The 22,363-nt window shown below is 48.5% G+C and overlaps 1 protein-coding gene across 3 annotated transcripts in view; it reads right to left on the bottom strand.

The window, feature by feature from the left end:
* Nucleotides 1–22,363, bottom strand: part of ABAT (4-aminobutyrate aminotransferase) — a 186,239-nt gene that overhangs the window by 35,720 nt on the left and 128,156 nt on the right. For all 3 annotated transcript variants that reach the window (XM_030577512.1, XM_030577513.1, XM_030577514.1), the window contains one exon: nt 16,214–16,263. In XM_030577512.1, the coding sequence (XP_030433372.1) occupies nt 16,214–16,263 (50 nt within the window). The remainder of the gene's footprint in view (nt 1–16,213; nt 16,264–22,363) is intronic.

Genomic DNA, 22,363 nt, shown 5'->3' with positions numbered 1-22,363 from the left:
GGTCCAAACAGCAGGACCCTGAGCTCCCTCCGGAGTCAGAGGCACTGGCTCAGACAGACCCCCCCCATGGACACTCTCTTGCCAGGGGTCTCCTCCTCATCCTCTCCCGATGAGGCAGTGGCAGGCACTTCTTCCACCAGCCCTCCCCCACTCGACCTCAGGGCACACCAGGACCTCCTCAGGCGCATAGCGCAGAACTTAAACCTGCAAGCTGAGGAGGTCTCCGAGATTGAAGATCCCGTGGTGAGCATCCTCTCCTCAGATGCTCCCACCAGGGTCGCCCTGCCCTTTATTCGGACTATCCAGGCCAACGCCAATACGATCTGGCAGTCGCCGGCCTCCATCCCCCCTGCTGCACGAGGCGTGGAGCGTAAGTACATGGCCCCCTCCAGGGGCTATGAGTACCTCCATGTTCACCCAACACCGTGCTCCCTCGTAGTGCAGTCGGTGAATGAGAGGGAGCTTCATGGACAAGAGGCCCCAGCTCCCAAGTCCGAGGAGGCCAGGCGTATGGACCTCCTCGGCTGCAAGGTCTATTTGGCGGGGGCCCTTCAGCTCAGGGTTTCCAACCAACAAGCCCTCCTTAGTCGCTACGCCTTTAACTGTTGGGTGGCAGCGGATAAGTTTAAGGAGCTGTTGCCACAGGAGGCGCGTCAAGAATTTGCGGCAATTCTTGATGAGGGCAAGAAGGTCGCAAAAACCTCGTTGCAGGCCTCCTTGGACACAGCAGACTCGGCTGCTCGTACCCTCGCCTCCGGGGTTACAATGCGCCGCATCTCCTGGCTTCAGGTTTCTGGCCTTCCACCGGAGCTCCAATATACCATCCAGGACCTCCCGTTCGAAGGTCAGGGCCTGTTCTCGGAGAAGACAGACCCCAGACTAAAAAGTCTGAAGGACAATCGGGTCATCATGCGCTCCCTTGGGATGCACACGCCCGGGACACAACGCAGACCCTTCTGGCCGCAACAACAGCAGCAGCGCCGGCCGTACTCCCAGTTCCGTCAGCGGCAGGACCTCAATAGGCGCCGCGGCAGAAATGGCAGGCGTAGACAGTCGGGGAACCAAGGGGGGCAGAACCAGAGCTCCTCCAAAGCCACACCTGGGCCCAAACCTTCGTTTTGAAGGTGCACCCGAGGGCGCGGTACCAGTTTCCCCCACGGATCCTTCCCCCCCCCGTTTTCCAACCGCCTTTCGTTTTTCCTCCAGGCGTGGACCCAAATAACATCCGACTGCTGGGTCTTACGCACTGTGCAGACGGGATACCATCTGCAGTTTACGTCTTTCCCTCCTTCCCGCCCCCCACCCTCGTCCCTCTTCAGGGACCCCTCTCACGAGCAATTCCTCCGCCAGGAGGTGCAGACGCTCCTCGACAAAGGAGCCATAGAGGCGATTCCGGAGAATGAGAAGGGCAAGGGGTTTTATTCCTGCTACTTCCTGATCCCCAAGGCCAAGGGAGGCCTCAGACCTATCCTCGACCTGCGGGAACTCAACAAACATCTGGTGAAGTTGAAGTTCCGCATGGTATCCCTGGGGACCATTATCCCATCTTTGGATCCTGGAGACTGGTACGCCGCCCTTGACATGCAGGACGCTTATTTTCATATTGCCATATTGCCACAACACAGACATTTCCTTCAGTTCGTGGTCGACCGCCATCATTACCAATTTGCGGTCCTCCCGTTTGGCCTCTCCACGGCCCCGAGGGTATTCACCAAATGCATGGCTGTCGTTGTCGCACATCTTCGGCGCAGTCGCATTCACGTGTTCCATTACCTCGACGATTGGCTGATTCGGGGCACATCAGAGCTGCAGGTCCGCAACCACGTCCGCAGGATCACCGGCCTCTTTACTACCTTGGGCCTCATTATCAACGTGGACAAGTCCACTCTGCTCCCCACGCAGAGGATAGAGTTCATCGGGGCCGTTCTGGACTCCACCTTGGCCAGGGCCCTTCTGCCGTTGCCCAGGTTCCAGTCGCTGTCAGCCATCATTCAGCGCTTGCAGGCGGCCCCCCTGACCTCTATAAGGACATGCCTAACCCTCTTAGACCACATGGTGGCCTGCACATTTGTGACAGGTTATGCGCGGCTCCGCATGAGGCCCCTCCAATCTTGACTCATCGCGCAGTACCGGCCGACCAGACATTCGCTGGACATGGTTGTCACCATCCCCCAGGGGGTATTGGATTCCCTCCGCTGGTGGCTAGACCAGTCCGTCGTGTGTGCAGGGCTCCCGTTTCATCCGCCCCAACCCTCGGTGTCCCTAACAACGGATGCCTCAGATCTCGGCTGGGGGGCCCACCTGGGAACCCTGAGGACACAGGGCCTGTGGTCCTCTCAGGAGGTGAATCTACACATCAACATACGGGAGTTGAGAGTGGTCCATCTTGCTTGTCAAGCGTTCTCCCATCAGCTTCGAGGTCGTTGTGTCGCGGTGTTCACCGACAACACGACGACCATGTACTATATCAACAAGCAGGGCGGCACCAGATCCTCTCCCCTATGTCAGGAGGCGATGCGGCTCTGGGACTTTTGTATAGCCCACTCCATTCACCTCACGGCTTCCTTCCTCCCCGGAGTACGGAACACGCTGGCGGACCGCCTGAGCAGATCCTTCCTCTCGCACGAGTGGTCTCTTCGCCCGGACGTCGCCCTCTCACTCTTCCAGAGGTGGAGTTGTCCCCGCGTGGACCTCTTCGCGTCCAGGGGGAACAGGAAATGCCAGGCGTTCTGCTCCTTTCAGGGCCGGGAACCCAGGTCGGTAGCGGACGCCTTCCTTATCCCGTGGACGACCCACTTGTTCTACGCGTTCCCACTGGTCCACAAGGTCCTTCTGAAGGTGCGCAGGGACAGGGCCCGTTTGATTATGATAGCTCCAGCGTGGCCCAGGCAACATTGGTACCCCATGTTGCTGGACCTGGCCATAGCCAACCCAGTCCCCCTGCCCCTTCACCCGGACCTCCAGTCACTGCACCTGGCGGCGTGGCTCCTGCGTGGCTGACCAGATCCGAGTTACGCTGCTCTACCCCGGTACGTGAAGTACTCCTGGGCAGCAGGAAGCCTTCCACCAGAGCGATGTACTCGGCCAAGTGGAACCGTTTCTCCTGTTGGTGTACAGAGAGGGGTTTCCTCCCTATGGAGGTTTCTGTCACCAATATTTTGGACTACATTTGGTCCCTCAAGCAACAGGGCCTGGCGATATCGTCCCTTCGGGTTCACCTGGCGGCTATCTCCACCTTTCATCTGGGTGGGGATGGCCTCTCGCTTTTCTCTCACCCGACGGTGACTAGATTCCTGAAGGGACTAGAACGTCTCTACCCCCAGGTCCGACCCCCTGCCCCTACCTGGGATCTCAACCTGGTTCTGGCTTGGCTCATGGGGCCTCCCTTTGAGCCGTTAGCGACTCGTTCCCTGCTCTATCTTTCCTGGAAGACTGCCTTTCTAGTGACCATCACCTCAGCTAGACGGGTGTCGGAACTCCGGGCCCTCACGGTAGATCCCCCGTATACGGTCTTCCATAAAGATAAGGTACAGCTGAGACCGCACCCTGCCTTTCTCCTCAAGGTGGTCTCAGCCTTTCACATCAACCAGGCAATCTTCCTCCCCGTCTTTTTCCCAAAGCCTCATTCATCATGCAGGGAGCAACAACTCCACTCGCTTGATGTCCGTCGGGCTCTCGCGTTTTATGTGGACAGAACCAAGCCGTTCTGCAAATCCCCCCAGCTTTTCAAGGCAGAAGCGGACCGCATTAAGGGGCTTCCCATTTCCTCGCAGAGGTTATCCTCGTGGGTAACGTCCTGTATCAGGATTTGCTATGACTTGGCTCACGTCCCTACGGGCCGTGTAACTGCGCACTCTACCAGGGCGCAGGCGTCGTCGCTGGCTATCCTCGCCCGCGTGCCCATCCAAGAGATCTGTCGGGCAGCGACCTGGTCATCGGTCCACACCTTTGCTTCCCATTACGCCCCTGGTCCAGCAGTCCAGAGATGACGCGGCCTTCGGCTCTGCAGTACTCCATGCTGCGACTTCTCACTCCGACCCCACCGCCTAGGTAAGGCTTGGGATTCACCTACTGGAATGGATATGAGCAATCACTCGAAGAAGAAAAGATGGTTACTCACCTTTGTAATTGTTGTTCTTCGAGATGTGTTGCTCATATCCATTCCACACCCGCCCTCCTTCCCCACTGTCGGAGTAGTCGGCAAGAAGGAACTGAGGAGCGGGTGGGCCGGCAGGGGTATATATCAAGCGCCATGGCGGCGCCACTCTAGGGGGCGACCTGCCGGCCCACTGGAGTTGCTAGGGTAAAAAGTTTCCAACAAACATGCACGTGCGGCGCGCACACCTAACTGGAATGGATATGAGCAACACATCTCGAAGAACAACAGTTACAAAGGTGAGTAACCGTCTTATCTAGGTGGTGGAATAAGAGTGTATAGTTGCTGCAGAGCAAAGGGCCAGTGTACATAAATGCCTGAAACTCTGTCTCCTAGCAACTGATGGCCTAGGCCCCTCCTCTGCAAAGGTGCCAACTGAAGGTGTTGGACACAAAGAAATCAAGTGACTTCCTGGCCCAAGAAAGGAACTGAGCAGAGGAGGAGGAGTTAGAGGGGGTTCTCAGTCTGGAGCTGGCTGGGGACGAGGAGTGAAGTGCAGACATGGGTGTCTGGCTCACTGCCCCCCAAAATGGACCTGGCTGAGGGGTCCGGTTCTCTGTACTTACAAGCTCTGTTTTAGATCATGCTCTTGTCATCAAATAAACCTCTTTTTACTGATTGGCTGAGAGTCTTGTCTGACTGCGAAGTGGGGGTGCAGGACCCTGTGGCTTCCCCAGGATCCCGCCTGGATGGACACGCTGTAGGAAGTGCACAGAGGGGCAGAGGATGCTGAATTCTCCAAGGAGAGACCCAGGAGGTGAAGCTATGTGAGCTTCTTGCCCTGGAGACAGTCTGCTCCAAGGGAGAGGAGGCTCCCCAAAGTCCTGCCTGGTTTGGTGGGGAGCAGTTCCAGAGCATCACCTCTGACACCCCCAAACCCCTACACTCCTTTTCCTGGGGAGGCTTGAGAATAATATCCTCACCAATCGGTACAGGTGAACAGACCCAAACCCTTGGATCTTAAAACAATGAAAAATCGATCAGGTTCTTAAAAGAAGAATTTTAATTAAAAAAAAGCTAAAAGAATTACCTCTGTAAAACTGGGATGGTAAGTACTTTACAGAATAACAAAATACTGAAGAAAACAGAGGATCTCCCCTCTAGGTAAAACCTTAAAACAGTGGTCCCCAACCTTTTTCATCTGAAGGACCATGGCGGCAGTCGAGCATCCGCCGAAATGCCACCGAAATTTGGCGCATTTCAGCAGCGACACCTCTGGATGATGTCACAAACCAAAATAAAAGTAAGCGAACGCATTCCTTCGCTAGTAATTACTAATACTAATGGAGTTGGATAGCTTGCTTTCTTTATCAGTCTCCGGGAAGCACACAGAACAGACAGACAAAGAACAGACAAAACAAAGCCTCCCCCACAGATCTGAAAGTATCTTGTCTCCTTATTGGTCCTTTTGGTCAGGTGCCAGCTAGGTTACCAGAGCTTCTTAACCCTTTACAGGTAAAAGGATTTTGTGCCTCTGGCCAGGAGGTGGATTTTATAATACTGTATACAGGAAGGTTGTTACCCTTCCCTTTTTTATTTATGACAAGCTCTATCCCCAATTTTCTTCTGTGCAACAACATGCAGGGACACACTGTGGAGCTGGACTCCTCTTTGCTTCCCAGGGATGGGGTCCTCCCCAACTCTTCCCTCTCTTACTCAGTAGAAACAAAATGTCTCCACAACAAGAGTCCTTGGCACCTACAGAGGTGGCAGCAGCAAAATTTGCCCCACCACAGAGAAGCTAGCAAAAGACTAACTACAAGCTCATCTAAGTGAAGCCAACATACTAGCCCCAGCACAATCTAGCTTTAGTGGCACTGATGGATGATGATCTGACAATGGATTCTCACCGCCCTACACCTCTCTGCAGCATTCAACACTATTGACCATGAGAGACTGCTGTTTCACCTGACAGAGGTGGCAGGAGTTCAGGGTGATGCACCAAAATGTTTTCAGTCCTTCCTGGAGTGATGCACCAAAGAACAGTAATGGGAACTGCACTTCCATCACCACATCCTTCATTTGGGGGGTTACACAAACATTAATTTTCTCTTTGGTTCTTTTCCACATCTATATGGAACCACTGGTGAACTGATCAGATGACATGGACTCAAGTGCCAGTGATATGCAGATGATACACAGCTCTTCAACACTTTTGACCATATCAACCACCACCAAGATGGCTCAGTGCTTGGATGAGATCAGCTTATGGATGAACAACAACTGGATGAATCTGAATCCAAGCAAAAGAGGGCAAAGCAAAGTATTCTGAGGAGTTTTCTGCCATGATAGAGTCTTCTGTGATTGAAGGTTCACATCCACAATTGGTCAATTCAGTCCATAGTCCAGGAATACTCTTGAATTCCTCACACCACAACAGCCACAAGTAATGCTTTCTACCTTCTCTGGTTGGCTGGGAGACTCCCTCCCCTCCTGAAGGATGAAAACCTGGCCTTAGTTATTCAGGACTTCATCACCTCTCAGATGGACTGTAGCAATGTAATATACCTGGGCATGAAACCTTCAACACTTACAAAACTCCAATTAATATAAAATGCTCTTCAGCAACACAGAACAGGTGTGATGTGCTCGCAGTAATCTCTGTACTCTACACTGGCTTAGGAAATTAACTCTCCAGGACAGGACTATCACAAACCTCACCACTTTCCGTTCCAAGTGCAAGGTGGATTTCTTTGACCTTGCTTTCTCTAATATATACACACAGAAAAAAACAAACAAAAGAAATCCATGCTATCAAAACAAGACACTCCACTGCTTCTTCCTCTGGGAATAGGATGAGTGAACAAAACATGACAACAGTTAGTCAAGTTGCTTAATGCACTCCTAGAAGGTATTCAGATACTATGGCAATGACCATGATATAAAAACCCTTATAGAATAGAGTTTGGTGTTGGTGGTCAGTAGGTGGTAACTGAGTGGGGAGTCAGTAAGCACCAACTTGTACAGTACACTGTTTGAAAAACAGTTTTTGTTCTTCAAAATCATTGTTAAATTATTAATACAGATGAATTTGGTAAATTTATTCAAGTGACTTGAATGGAATGTCATGGATTGAAGTGTTCCTCCATAGCACAGATTTTAATCTTTGCAGATGTTCTATTGTCAAACAATATGCTACTTTTATCGGTATATTAAAAGTGAATTAAGTACAAGTCAATAATGTTTGGCAATGAATTCACGTATGAAAGCAGGCTCAACAACCCATGAGTACTACAAAACAATGTTACTTTTTTCAAGTTCTCATTAGAATTACAGTCTGAGCTCCAGTGAAGTAAGTCCTTATAGGTCTCCAGAGAGAAGAGACTGTTTTCCTAAATCCTCTATGTTTTTCAGTGAAAAGCAGTCTGCATATTATCTGATATTTTTCAAATCTCTTTCTTTGGGAGAGAAGCTCATCTTATTCAGGAAATGCATGGAACATGATCAGAGCAACGAGAAATGTGAATTGCAATATTTACAATGTGTAAGGAAAACATCATCAGAATTCTTGAAAAATACACAGGGTCTAACTGGACACTAGCCAAAATTTCATAATTTATAAAAATATGTCATTTCTGAAACAATGTTTACTTCTGTAGGCTCAGATTAAATAAATCTAAATACAGATATTCCTCTCCAATTGTTTGAACAGCAAATTTTTTTGGTGTGTACTTGAGCTCTTATTTAACTTTTGTCTTTACGAGAGAAAAGTTGCCATATAAAACTAGATGCTTGAGAAAAATTCACAACAGATTAATGGATTATGGGCCATTTTGAGAAGAAAGTGTGTTTTTTTTTTGTTGTTAAAAAGAGACAAGCCCAACAACAAGAGAAACAGAACATTCAAATCATCTGCCACCATTTCAAATTAATGAGAATAGATTCCTCACAATGGGATAAAAATATAGTACATGATGGATTAAAAAAATAAGGACAATCCCCAGAAGTAAATTTTATTTTTATAATTAACAATAAAGTCCCTGGAATATTTTGGTGCCTCAGGGGAGATTACTCCAGTAAGACTAAGGGCTAGTCTACACTGAAGTGCTACAGTGGCACAGCTACGTGCTTCAGCTGCACCACTGTAGTGATTCAGTGTAGATGCTACCTATACTGACAGAAGGGGTCCTTCAACTGGTGTAGACAATCAACCTCCATCCATCTAGTACTATCTACACAAGGCCTTAGGTTGTCTTAACTACGTTGCCCAGGAGTATGGATTTTTCACATCCTTGAGTGACACAGCTTTGCCAATCAAATTTTCTAGTGGAGACCAGCCCTGGGAACATGAATGGATTTTCACAGTATGGCTGACACTTAGCAGTCTGCAATCACACCCCCATATACCAGTTGGCTGCAGTAGGTTTCCAGAAGCCCTTGCTTTTCATAATTCCCTAACTATAGAACTAAATGCTTTCAGTATACTTCAGTGGAAATGGACATATTGCCTACAGTTGCCAAGACAAAGCATTGCCAGAAATAGACAATGCACAGACGGTTTCTGGCTGACTCAATTCTGTCTTTTTTCCCCACTGAACTGGCGGAGGCCTATATCATCTACTCTAGAAATAAAACCACAATACTAACAGTGTCTGTGCAGATCATGTTTAGGAGAGGTGGACCGAGCTATAAAGTTCCTATCTGGACTTTGCAGGCATTCTGATCTGAGATTTGTTCCAAGCTTTTCTCTGACATTTAAAGTGCCAGGAGACAAACAGGCTAGTGCCACTAAACACCATAGTGGTAGACAGCTCTTTTTTAGATTAATGCTGCACTGTAATTAGGGTGCTTTGAGCTGACCTAGCTCTCCATGTTGGTTTTTAAAAAAGTTTTGAGGCATTTTGTTTTACCTTCAGGGAAGGTAGAATCACCCACCCTGGAGAAATGAGAACTTCCCTTGAGAATTCACTGGTCTGGTCTTTCACATCTACACAGTGCTGCTGAGCTTTTGCGTTCAGACTCTCAAACAGTTCAGAGCTTAACTTGGAATCATGCAAAGTTTTCAGTTAAGTTAATTCAGTTCATCATTCGATGCATCCAGGGGCGGCTCCTGGCACCAGAGAAGGAAGCAGGTGCCTGGAGCGGCCAATAGAAAGGAGCGGCACTCTGTCCGTTATTGGGCAGTACGTCTGGGTCTTCAGTGGCACTTTGGCGGCAGCTCAAGCACTCCGTTTTAGTCTTCGGCGGAAATTCGGCGGCGAGTCCTTCACTCAGTCTCTTCCTCTTCAGTGGCACTTCAGCGGCGGCTCAATTGGGTTTTTCTTTCTTTTTTTTTCTGGTTGGGGCAGCAAAATACCTAGAGCTGATCCTCGATGCATCTACTCATATGCACAAGCTAAACTCAAAAGTCATGGAAATTAAAAAATATATATATACAAAAATCATGGAACCCATGACTTCCAGAAAAGCTATGGCAAAAAAGCAGATTGAATTAAAATGCAATATTATTCAAACATCTTTTATGTGGGATTCCCTCCCATAATTTCCAATTCATAGGCAACAAGGGTGTAGGATGCTGTTCTTTTTGAAGACTTAGGCTTTGGCTACACCTGCGACTTACAACACAATAAAGCTGCCCCGGGTGCTCTAGCTCCCCATCCACACTGGGAAGGCATGTAGAGCGCTCTGACTCTGCAGCTACAGTACTGCTGGTATCACTGCTCTACAGCCAAAATGCTTCTGAAATAAATGTAGTCCAACTTTACTAATTCTGGGTCACTGAGAACAAAAATGATGCTTAATATTGTTGATTGGCTCTAGTTTTCAAGATATGCTATTGGGTCAGTATATACGACCCTTGACTTGGGAATGGCGGAGGATAAGTGAGTTATAAAGGGAAGGGATCTCAATTTAAACCAGAAATGACTAAAATACATCTTTGACTGGATCTATGAATAAATCTATGACTGGGTTTGGACAGTACTTGCTTTTGAGGCAAAACAATGAATGATGCAATCTGAAGCTGGTGTTGTGTCATACATGATATGAATTGCATCATGTTATTCCTAGAAGTCATGGATGATGCAATCATAACGAAGCTTACATCACTCTGCTGAACAAATTGCCTTAGATCAGCTCTAGAAATCATACAGTGTCATGCTCTCTTATTTGTCAGTGTTTGATTTTGCAAAGGGACACATTTCTGTTTAGCCGAAGTGAGCAGAGATGCCTCGTGCTTGTGTGAACAGTGCAGATAACTTCTGCTATGTTTGTGGTGAAGTGACTTTTGCATCACAAAAGCGCAGTATAACCACTATGGTTAAGAAAGCCTATCACCTTTCTTTTGGCTGCAAAATTGGAGATCATGACAAGAGGTGGGCCCCACACATATGCTGCAGCACTTGTGCAACAAATCTTCGCCAGTGGTTGAACAGGAAAAGGAAATCTATGCCTTTTGCAGTGCCAATGATTTGGAGAGAGCCAACAGATCAGACCAGCAATTGTTACTTCTGCATGGTGCCTCCAGTTGGGAAAGGTGTGTCAAAGAAGAAAAAGGGGACTGTGCATTATCCAAACATTCCATCAGCTATACACCCAGTACCCCACGGAGAAGGACTGCCGGTTCCTGATGCACCAGAATCATTCTCACTTGAGGCAGATGAGGAAGAGGATGAAACTTCTGGTCCTGAACCATCCATGTCACAGGACCCACATTTTCTCCCATCCTCCTCCTCTGAACCACACCTCATAACACAAGGTTAACTGAATGACCTTGTCAGGGATTTGGAACTACCCAAGAGTAAGGCAGAGCTGTTGGGCTCCAGACTACAGCAGCGGCATCTCCTGGCAGGCTATCAGGGCGAACGGAGCTCATCAATGCTTGCAGACTATTGCTGGACAGTGACAAGAGATGCTCCATTTAATGAATCCAAGAGACAAGCCAAGAAGCGCCAAGTAGACACCGAATAGGACTAAACTATGTACATAATAGTTTTTTGCCTTTTGTTTCATAATAAATTTTATTTATATAACCTTTTTGCTGATTTTTAAAGTGTTACATAAACAGGACAGGTGAAATATTATCATGTAAAGCAACCATAAACACATGAAAAGACCTAGGTTTACAATTTATGATTAAAACTCTACTATTTACACAATATACATAGATATAAAATGTAGAAACTTAAATATCTTAGAAACAGTAGCCAATCAGTTGTTTTAATTGTCATATTTGAATTCAGCACATCAAAATACATAATAAATATCACATTTTATCTCTGAAGCAGATGACTTCTCAAAAATTGTAGACCAGTGTATTCCACCTCGGCGAGTGGGATAACGTTTGCTGTGCCCCTGCTGGAGCACTGGGGCACCAGTGTGAACAAGGTATTACATTACTGTGCCGTGATCAGCCTCTGGAAACGTCCCATAATCACCTTAAATCAAGTGGCCACTCTTGTCATTGTCGTGAAATCGGTTGCAGGAATACGGAAATGCCCTTTCAAAGCTCTGTTTTGGAGAAACCAGCTGCTTATCAGCTCTGAGAAGAGCAAACATTTACTGTTTGCTTTGAGTGAGTGAGAAGGGGTGGGGGTCTGAACTTACAAGACAGCATGCTGACATACTCTCAGCACCCCAAAAATCCACTCTCCCCCCCACATACACACTCCCTGTCACACTCCCCTCCATCCTCTCCCCCCCCATTTGAAAAGCACATTGCAGTCACTTGCATGCTGGGATAGCTGCCCATAATGCACCACTCCCAAAGCCGCTGCAAGTGCCACAAATGTGGCCATGCCAATGCGCTTGAAGCTGTCAGTGTGGACAGACTGCAGCGCTTTCCCTACTGCACTACGAAGGCAGGTTTAACTCACAGCACTCTATATCTGCAAGTGCAGCCATGCCCTTACACTGATAAACAATATATTCACATTATCTGCATAATTACTCCATATCTGACATCCCAGTCCTTGTCCTCAAAGGACACCTGCACAACACCTTCAAAAGACAAGCCTGAGAATTTAAATTTACAACTCTGCTAGACACTGAAAATCATGGACTTAAGACACTGAATTTATGGCTCATTACAACAGTCTATAAGCCACAAACCCTCCTTTGTCCTACTCATATCACTTTGAATGGTCTTCTGCAATATGTGTTAAGTCCTTATCTGTTCCACCATCTATTTAGCTGTAAGCCTTGGCTACTCTTGGAGGTGTGCAGCGCTGGGAGTTACAGCTGTCTTCGTACAGCTGTGTAGGGATAGCGCTGCAGTGTGGCCACATTTGCAGCGCTGTTGGGAGTGGTGCATTGTGGGCAGCTATCCCACAGAGCACCTCGTCCCATTTTGGCGCCGTGGGTTGTGGGAAGGGGACGGAAGGGTGAGGGTCATTCCGCTTCCTGTCCCAACGCCCCATGGTGTATCGCTTCACATCCCAGCAGTCATTGTTTTTCCGCCCATGTTTGGTGCCATTGTGAGTCTCCCAACGGTTTCAGTGCAGCATGATTTCTGTGGGAAATGGAGCCCGAGTTGCTGAGGACTTTGCTGATGAGTGTCGCCAGCACATCACATTTGGCAGTTGAGCTATTCCTTCAGCTCCAAAGTGACAGTGAGGAATCCGACGATGATAGCGAATCGCCTGACGCGTATGACACTAAATTGCTTGTGGCAGTAATGGAAATGCTCAGCACTGTGGAACGCCGCTTTTGGGCTCGGGAAACAAGCACTGAGTGGTGGGATCGCATCGTCATGGATGTCTGGGATGACAAGCAGTGGCTGCAGAACTTTCGGATGAGAAAAGCCACTTTCATGGGACTGTGTGCTGAGCTCACCCCCACCCTGCGGCACAAGGACACGAGATTGAGAGCTGCCCTGCCGGTGGAGAAGCGGGTGGCTATTGCAATCTGGAAGCTGGCAACTCCAGACAGCTACCGATCAGTCAGGAACCAGTTTGGAGTGGGAAAGTCGACCGTTGGAATCATTTTGATGCAAGTTTGCAGGGCCATTAATCGCATCCTGCTAAGAAGAACCGTGACTCTGGGGAACGTGCAGGACATTGTGGATGGCTTTGCACAAATGGGTTTACCTAACTGTGGAGGGGCGATAGATGGGACACATATTCCTATTCTGGCACCACCCCACCTAGCATCCGAGTATATTAATCAGAAGGGGTATTTCTCTGTGGTTCTCCAGGCGCTTGTGGATCACCGTGGGCGTTTCATTGACATTAACACAGGCTGGCCTGGAAAGGTGCATGATGCACGCATCTTTCGGAATACTGGCCTGTTCAGGAAGCTGCAGGCTGGGACTTTTTTCCCCAGACCGGAAGATCACAGTAGCGGATGTTGAAATGCCCATTGTGATCCTTGGAGACCCCGCTTACCCGTTAAATGCCTTGGCTCATGAAACCGTATACAGGGAAGCTTGACAGGAGCAAGGACCGGTTCAACTACAGGCGGAGCCGGTGTCGAATGATTGTGGAGTGTGCGTTTGGCCGTTTAAAAGGGCGCTGGAGATCTCTTTATGGGAAGCTAGACTTGGGGGAAAGCAGCATCCCTGCGGTTATATCCGTGTGCTGTACCCTCCATAATCTTTGTGAAGGGAAGGGTGAAACATTCAGTCAGGCATGGACCTCCAAGGTTCAACGCCTGGAGGCTGAATTTGCACAGCCAGAGAGCAGGGCTAATAGAGAGGCCCAGCACAGGGCTACAAGGATTAGGGATGCCTTGAGGGAGGAATTTGAGGCTGAAAGCCAACAGTAATGTTTGGTGCCTTCCACGGGAGTGAAGTGCAGTGGTTACAATGATTTGCAGTGGCTGTTTTTTCCTTGGGGTACGGTATCTTTCACTTTCTGCAATAATAAAAACTGTTTTAAAAGCCAAGAAATCATTTACTGAAAAGAAAGTAAGTAAAAGGGCAGGGGGGTAGGGTGGTGAACTGTACAGCCAGAGGTTTGAATATGTCCTGCCTGGAGTGTTGTGCAATGACTGCTGCACTTCAGGATGAAAATGCTACATGCTGATGGGGGTTGAGTGCAGAGGGTAAGGGTCCTAGTTCTCAGGGCTGGTAGGTGAACGTACAGGTGTTGGGGGCAGCTGGTGGTGGTAAGAACCTGGATGCTGGAGAAGGGGGGTTTGAGCTGACACTGGGGAACAAGGGAGAGAGCTTTGGGACTGGGGGAGGGGTGGCACGGTAGTGCTCTGCCTGCATGGCTACGAGTGACTGGATACAGTCTGTTTGGCGCGCCAGGAGGCTTATCAGCTGCTTCGTGCTTTTCTTCTTAGCCAATGCCTTTCTCCTGCGTTCTCTTTCCCTCCAGTGCTGCATTTTTTCTCTCCAGTCCTGCAGCGTCTTACTCTCTCTGGCAGACTGATTCATAACTGCTTTCACCATATCTTCTTTGCTTTTTCGTGGCTTTTTCCTCAGGTTTTGTAGCCTTTCAGCAGTCTCTGATATGGCCAGTCGAGTAGTAGTAGTTGTCGTCGTCGTTGTCAAGGACACTTATTAGAAAGACAAAAATTGGAACATTTAACAGAGAGGCAGCATTGTGTATAATCACAGTGAAGGAGTTTACAGTCTCACTTTAGCATACTTTCCACATACCAAACAGAGCACAGAAAGCCCACAGCAGTGAAGACATGGTGAGTAAGGGGGAATGAGTGCAGGAGTTAATTAATCCTGGAAGCTATCTTGCTTCTGCGGGTCACCTGGGAAGGGGGACTGATTGGTTCAGGGCTGCACTGGGGTTTCTGTGCGTTGGGGAAAGCAAAGAGCTGCAGGGTAACCTACACTGAACACTATCCCTACATTTTCCACAGGAGTTAATCCTGGAAGATATCTCACTGCTGCGGGTCACCAGGGAAGCAAGGGAGGGTCTTCTACAGCAATGCGGATTCCGCCCTGGCCCCTATGCAGCTTGCCTGTGTGCAGCAATGGTCCCCCCACCCCTCGTGGCACAGTGGCGCGGACGCGTTAGCCTGACTGGGACAAGGACCACAGTGGCTCTCCCTATAAACTTGCGCAAGCGCATTGCCCGTGCTCTGGCAGAAACTTTTGAGGAGATTACCGAGGCCGATTACAGCGACATGATAGACCACATCAATGGGCTATTCCACATCTAGGCATGCATGCATGCAGCCCTAACCCCCCTAACCCCCCTCCCAAAACATTTCCATCATGAAAATAAAAGCTGCTTACCGGGAACCCGCTCCTCTGCTTCTTCTTCACCAACAAGTTCCAGCTGCTGTGACTGGCTACCTTCCTCCTGGCTTGAGAAGAGCTCCTAGCTGCATGCCTCCTGGGACTCTGGGGTATCTCCCCCCACCCCAGTACCCTCACTCTCGGTTTCCTCCCCCCCTCCACCTCCCTCTCCTCTCCCCGCTCTGAACTGTCCAAACAACCAAAAATAATGAATTCAAAACAGCCTGGCTTTGAAAGGAGCATTTATTTGAATTAGTCTGCATCCATAAAAACAACAAGGAGTCCAGTGGCACCTTAAAGAACTGGGTTTTTTACCCACAAAAGTTTATGCCCAAATAAATCAGTTAGTCCAGGGGTCCCCAATGCAGTGTCCGCGGGTGCCACTGAGCATCCGCCGAAATTCAGCAGCATTTCGGCGGTGATGCTTCTGGATGACGCTGCTTGCCGCCAACAAGCAATGTCATCCAGAGGCGTCGCCGCCGAAATGCTGCCGAAATTCGGTGGCATTTCGGCAGATGCTCCACCGCCACCACGGTCCTTCATCTGGCGCCCGCCAGATGAAAAGGTTGGGGACCACTGTGTTAGTCTTTAAGGTGCCACTGGACTCCTTGTTATTTTTATTTGAATTCTCTCTTTCAAATATGTACAAAGTGATGCATAAATATGTCACATCAAATTCCCTTCTTCTGGAACTTGCATATAGTCATTGTTGTTGTCCTTAAACTTTACAGAGCTTTTTTTTAAAATAGTGAGTCTCCCCACCTACCCCCAAAAAATAAAGCCTGTCCACTCACACACAAAAATGATTTGCGAACATGCCATTTTTAAAAAGTTAACACAAGATAAAGCAATAACAAGGGTGGGAGGAGTGAAGAACTGATTTAAATTATTTTGTGTCTTTTATACAAACCACTTACCAAGTTCTGTGGCTGCTGGAGAAGTTTCATCAGAGATGGATGGCTGTAACCTAAAAAAAAAGAAGGAGACTATTTCCATCTGGTTTCAAGTAGCCTTTTTGAGATTTATTCATCAGTATGTACTGTAGGGAATAACTTTATTTTCTTAACTTGCTTTTTCTTTAGTATCAGAGGGGTAGCCGTGTTAGTCTGGATCTGTAAAAGCAGCAAAGAGCCCTGTGGCACCTTATAGACTAACAGACGTTTTGGAGCATGAGCATGACATGCATCTGACGAAGTGGGTATTCACCCACAAAAGCTCATGCTCCAAAACGTCTGTTAGTCTATAAGGTGCCACAGGACTCTCTGCTGCTTTTTTCTTAGTGTCATCTCTAACCTTTGCATGTATTAAAGTATTAAAGGTTGATTCTTTTCTAAAGTGGCACAAACTGTTATATCCCTATGACTGACAAACTTTTCAGTGGCTTTGGGACAAATGAAGCATCCGATTACAGGGAAGCGTGCAATACCACCAAAGACTCTGGTGTAAGACTTCACCAGTCTTAGGGTTTATCACCAAATTGACAATCAGGTTGAAATGGACACAACATGATCAATCTGCTCTCTGTATGTATATATATCTCCTCAATATATGTTCTAGTCTATGCATCCGATGAAGTAGGCTGTAGCCCACGAAAACTTATGCTCAAATAAAATTTGTTAGTCTCTAAAGTGCCACAAATACTCTTGTTCTTTTTGTGGATACAGACTAACACGGGCTGCTACTCTGAAACAACACGATCAATTGCCCTATTAAAGTTTGATTAAAACAGATAAAACAATTACAGACAGTTTGAAAAGGAATCAGGCCCACAGGTGACATATGTGAATCTTTCTTGTACAAATTAAGCTCTTTGGTGATTAGTTTGAAGTGCTACCATCCGCTTGAGTGGTGGAAATTTGCTTCCTCTTCACTCTGGGGTTACCAAGTTAACACTTCCCATTTCTCTTTAGTACCAAATGTATCTGTCATCCGCTTTCTTTTACTGAGAATGGTATCACTGTCACTAGATCGGCTCAGATTCTATTACTGTCAACGTTTAAAAAGCATGCACTGTGGACTTTTTATTTTCCCACTCTGAAGAGATTCTTTCCAAGAACAGAGGGATAGTAATCATAACCATGGCTTGTTTGAGTAAAATGACCTTCATCAAGCACTAAACATTGTACTTTTGTACACAGTCATTTGTCCACTCAAAGTCAGTCTGGAAAATTATGCTCCATCCTTATGCTTCTCAGCCCATAATAGTCCCCCACTTCCAAGCACAAAAAGGATACAAATATCACTCAAAAGTGGCCGATCACAAAGTGAGAGGAAAGGACCCTACGTAGCATCATTCCACCTTTCACCCTTCAACTTGTGGAAGTTCATACACAAGAATGGAGCATTGTTTTGGCTCTGATTTGGTGAAGGAGGTATCTGATGTAATCCCAGGGCCGGCCTACAACATTTTAGCATCTGAGGCGGGGAGCTCAAATGACACTCCCATACCCTCTCGCTTGGGCCAAAACATTGAAAGATCTCAATTCTACCTTCTTCCTGTTCTACTCCTCTCATGGTAGTGCTCTGCTACTTACCCCAATAAAGAAGAACTAACAACTTAAAATGCCTTGTTCAAAAAAAGACGGTTACTCACCTTTGTAACTGTTGTTCTTCGAGATGTGTTGCTCATATCCATTCCAGTTAGGTGTGGGCGCCGCGCGTGCACATTCGTCGGAAAACTTTTACCCTAGCAACTCAGTGGGCCGGCAGGTCGCCCCCTAGAGTGGCGCCATCATGGCGCTTGATATATACCCCTGCCGGCCCACCCGCTCCTCAGTTCCTTCTTGCCGGCTACTCCGACGGTGGGGAAGGAGGGCGGGTGTGGAATGGATATGAGCAACACATCTCGAAGAACAACAGTTACAAAGGTGAGTAACCGTCTTTTCTTCTTCGAGTGATTGCTCATATCCATTCCAGTCAGGTGAATCCCAAGCCTTACGTAGGCGGTGGGGTCGGAGTGAAATGTGGCAGAATGAAAACTGCTGAGCCAGAGGCTACAGCAGCTCTTGACCGTTGAACCAGGGGATACTGCGAAGCAAAGGTATGGACCGAGGACCAATGGAGCTGCGCGACAGATCTCGTGGGAAGGAACACGAGCCAGCAAGGCGGCAGATGAAGCCTGAGCCCTGGTAGAATGCACGGTGATGTGGCTTGGGGAAATATGAGCCAAATCATAACAAGTGCGGACGTCCGCCATCACCCAAGATGAGATCCTCTGAGAGGAAAACAAGCAAGCCCTCCCTTTGGCCCGCTACCGTGACAGAGCTGGGGCACCTTACGAAATGGTTCTGTCAGCGCAATATAAATGCGAGCACTGCACAGATGCTCAAGGAGTGCAATGGTTGTGCCCATTGCGTTGAGCTGTGGGTAACATGAAAGGCCAAAACCACCTTAGGGAGGAAAGCCGGGTGCGGTCATAACTGCACCTTGTCTTTGTGAAACCTAGTGTACGGCGGAACCACCGTAAGAGCTCTGAGCTCGGAGACCCGTCTGGCCGATGTAACAGCTATGAGGAAAGATGTCGTCCAAGACAGGTATAGCAGAGGGCCAGTCGTGAACGGCTTGACTGGGGGAGACATAAGTCTGGCTAAAACTAGGTTGAGGTCCCAGGTTGGGGCTGGGCGGCGCACCCGAGGGTGCAAGCGCTTCAAGCCCTTGAGGGACCTCGAACCCATAGAGCGTGAGAACACGGAACGTCCACCTTAGCCTGGCTGGAAGGTAGAGATGGCTGCTGAGTGTATCCTCAGCGATGATACCGCCAGGTCCTGCCGCTGAAGGCCAGAGGCAGGCCAAATAGAGGGGATCGAGACCTCAGCAGGAGCAAGATGGAGTGTATTGCAGCTGTAGAAGAAACGCTTCCACCTGGCCCGGTACGTTGACCAGGTGGAAGGCTTCCTGTCACCCCGGCTCAGTTACGCAGCAGCCACACCGTGAGGCGAAGAGGCTGCAGGTCCAAGTGACGAAGCCTGTCGTTGCCCTGAGTGATGAGGTCTGGGTGGGGTGGCAGGGTAATTGGGTCTGTTATTGACAGGCCGAGCAACGTGGTATATCAGTGCTGCCTGGACCACTCTGGAGTGATCATGATGATGCGCGCTCTGCCCCTGCGGAGTTTGAGCAGGACCTAATGAACCAGTGGGAACAGTGGGAAGGCATAATGGAGTTGGCCTTTCCCCGGCACCAGGAATGCGTCCAAGATCGATCCCGAGGAGAGACCTTGGAAGGAGCAGAACATCTGGCATTTTCTGCTCTCGCGGTGAGCGAACAGGTCTATGTGAGGAAACATCTCCACTTCTGGAAAGCAGAACGCCTCACATGGGGCAGAGTGATCACTCGTAAGACAGGAAAGACCTGCTAAGTCAAAGCGCCAAGACGTTCTGAACGCCTGGGAGAAAGGACGTCACCAGCTCCATCGAGTGGGCCATGCAAAAGTCCCGGAAATGGATGGCCTCCTGACAAAAGGGGGGAGGACCATGTCCCTCCCTGGATATTCATGAAGCACATGGCCGTTGTGTTGGCTGTAAATACCGAGATACAACGGCCTCGCAGCTGCCGCTGGAACCCCTGGCACGCCAGGCGGACTCCTCTCATTTTTGGGGCATTGATGTGGAATGCCAGCTCCCGAGAAGACCAAAGGCCTTAAGCTCGGAGGTGACCATGAGCACTCGAGCAGAGAGATGACATGTCCGTCGTCAGAGGCAGTGAGGGCTGGGGCGGATGAAACCGCATCCCTGCCCACATCAGGGAGGTAGTTAGCCACCACTCTAGGGAGCCTAAGGTGCTCGAGGGAACGGTGACTACCATGACCATCGGCTCCCTGTCCGGGTGGTACGCCGAGGTGAGCCGGACTTGGAGAGGACGGAGGCGGAGCTTGGCGTGTTTGGTTACAAACTTGCGGGCAACCATGGACCCAGGAGACTGAGACAAGTACGAGCCGAGGTCGTTGGGAAAGCCTGCAGACCTCAGATGATTGTTGCCATCGCCTAAAACCGCAGTTGTGATAAGCAGGCTCCGGCTAGGTAGGAGACCAGGATAGCCCCTAGAAAGTCCAACCTCTGCGTGGGAACCAGAGTGGATTGCTCTATAGTAATCATCAGGCCTTGACCCGTGAATAAGACCGTGACGATGCCCACGCGCTGAGTGGTTTGTGTCTCAGAGTCTCCTCGGATAAGCGAATCGTCCAGATACGGAAAAACGCATATCCGACATCAGCGAAGGTAGGCGGCGACTATGGCCGTAAACCAGAAGTACTGACAGTTGGCTAGAAAGCGGAGGTATCTCCTGTGCGGAGGGAAGATGGCGTTGCGAAAGTACGCGTCCTTCATAGCCAGGGCGGCATAGTAGCCCCCAGGAGGCAAGGATGGAATAATGGTTCCCAGGGATACCGTGCGGAACTTCAACCTTATCCTAAACCGGTTGAGTCCGTGCAGGACTAGGAAGGTCTGAGACCTGCGTTCGAGTGGGGGACTAGGGCATAACGGGAGTAAAACCCCTTGCCCCTTTCGTCCGCTGAAGGGGGACAGGGCTGGAACAAATTAGAGGTGTGTCATAAACAGATAGCTAAGGGTTAATGTCTCTTTCACCTGAAACACCTGACCAGAGAACCAATCAGGAAACCGGATTTTTTCAACTTTGGGTGGAGGGAAGTGGGTGTCTGAGTCTTTGGTCCGTCTGCCTGTTTCCTCTGAGCTTTGGAGAAGTAGTTCTATTTTCTAGTCTTCTGTTTCTAAGTGTAAGGACAAAGAGATCAGATAGTAAGTTCTATGGTTTCTTTTCTTTGGTATTTGCATGAATATAAGTGCTGAAATGCTTTGATTTGTATTCTTTTTGAATAAGGCTGTTTATTCAATATTCTTTTAAGAAATTGACCCTGTGTTGTATCATCTTAATACAGAGAGAACATTTGTATTTTTTCTTTCTTTTTTATATAAAGCTTTCTTTTAAGACCTGTTGGAGTTTTTCTTTACTTCAGGGAAATTGAGTCTGTACTCACCAGGGAATTGGTGGGAGGAAGAAATCAAGGGGAGAGCTGTGGGTTGGATTGCTAGCCTGATTTGGCATTTCCTCTGGGTGAAGAGGAAAGTGCTTTTGTTCCAGGATTGGGAACGGAGAGGGGGAATCACTCTGCGTAGTTTCACAGAGCTTGTGTCTGGGTATCTCTCCAGGAGCATCTGGAGGGGGGAAGGGAAAAAGGATTATTTCCCTTTGTTGTGAGACTCAAGGGATTTGGGTCTTGGGTCCCCAGGGAAGGTTTTTCAGGGGGACCAGAGTGCCCCAAAACACTCTAATTTTTTGGGTGGTGGCAGCAGTACCAGGTCCAAGCTGGTAACTAAGCTTGGAGGTTTTCATGCTAACCCCCAAATTTTGGACGCTAAGGTCCAGAATCTGGGAATAAGGTTATGTCATGGTGGCAGTGGCGGGAGATAGACAGAATCCAGAAGCCAGTAGGAATATTATATTTTTCTTTTCTCTGCTAAGGGCTTTTTAGCAGAGAGAAACAGTTTGGTTTTAAAAGGGAACCAGAGAGAATTTTTTTTTCTGCTCTCTAGCAGTTTGTGGTTTGCATATTAAGCGAGAAGACTGTTAAGGGTCTTTTGTCATGCAATAGCCCTCCCATTAGGAGGCAAATACCAGCACTTATATGCATGCAGATAAAGTGGTTTTTCTGGTTTCCCTTAATTGAACATTAGCTAGAGAGAGAAAAGGAAAAAAGCACTGTTGCTAGGCAGACTTCAGGAGGCAACAGAGAGCCTGCAGTTCAAAAGATAAACATCGGAGGGCACCCCAACACAAGAAAACAGGAACCATGACTTCTAAGGCAAGGATTGACGCCGAAGAACAAATCAAAGACGCTGAACACAGGCGACAGATGGAGATGAAAGAAAAGGAAGAAAGCCTCAAACTGGCAGCCTACCAAAGAGAACAGGCAGCCCAAGAGGCAGCACACAAAAGAAAACTAGAAGAAGAAGAGGTGGCCCACCGCCGAGAAATGGAAAAGCACCAAAAAGAAATGGAAAAGCACCAAAAAGAAATGGAAAAACAACAAAAAGAGAATGAAGAGAAGGAAAAAC

The sequence above is a fragment of the Gopherus evgoodei genome, chromosome 10 (genome assembly GCF_007399415.2).
Source record: "Gopherus evgoodei ecotype Sinaloan lineage chromosome 10, rGopEvg1_v1.p, whole genome shotgun sequence".
In the NCBI taxonomy this organism is placed as follows: domain Eukaryota; kingdom Metazoa; phylum Chordata; order Testudines; family Testudinidae; genus Gopherus; species Gopherus evgoodei.
The sequence above is the reverse complement of the archived record's forward strand: the minus strand, read 5'-3'. Positions and strand labels throughout refer to the sequence as shown.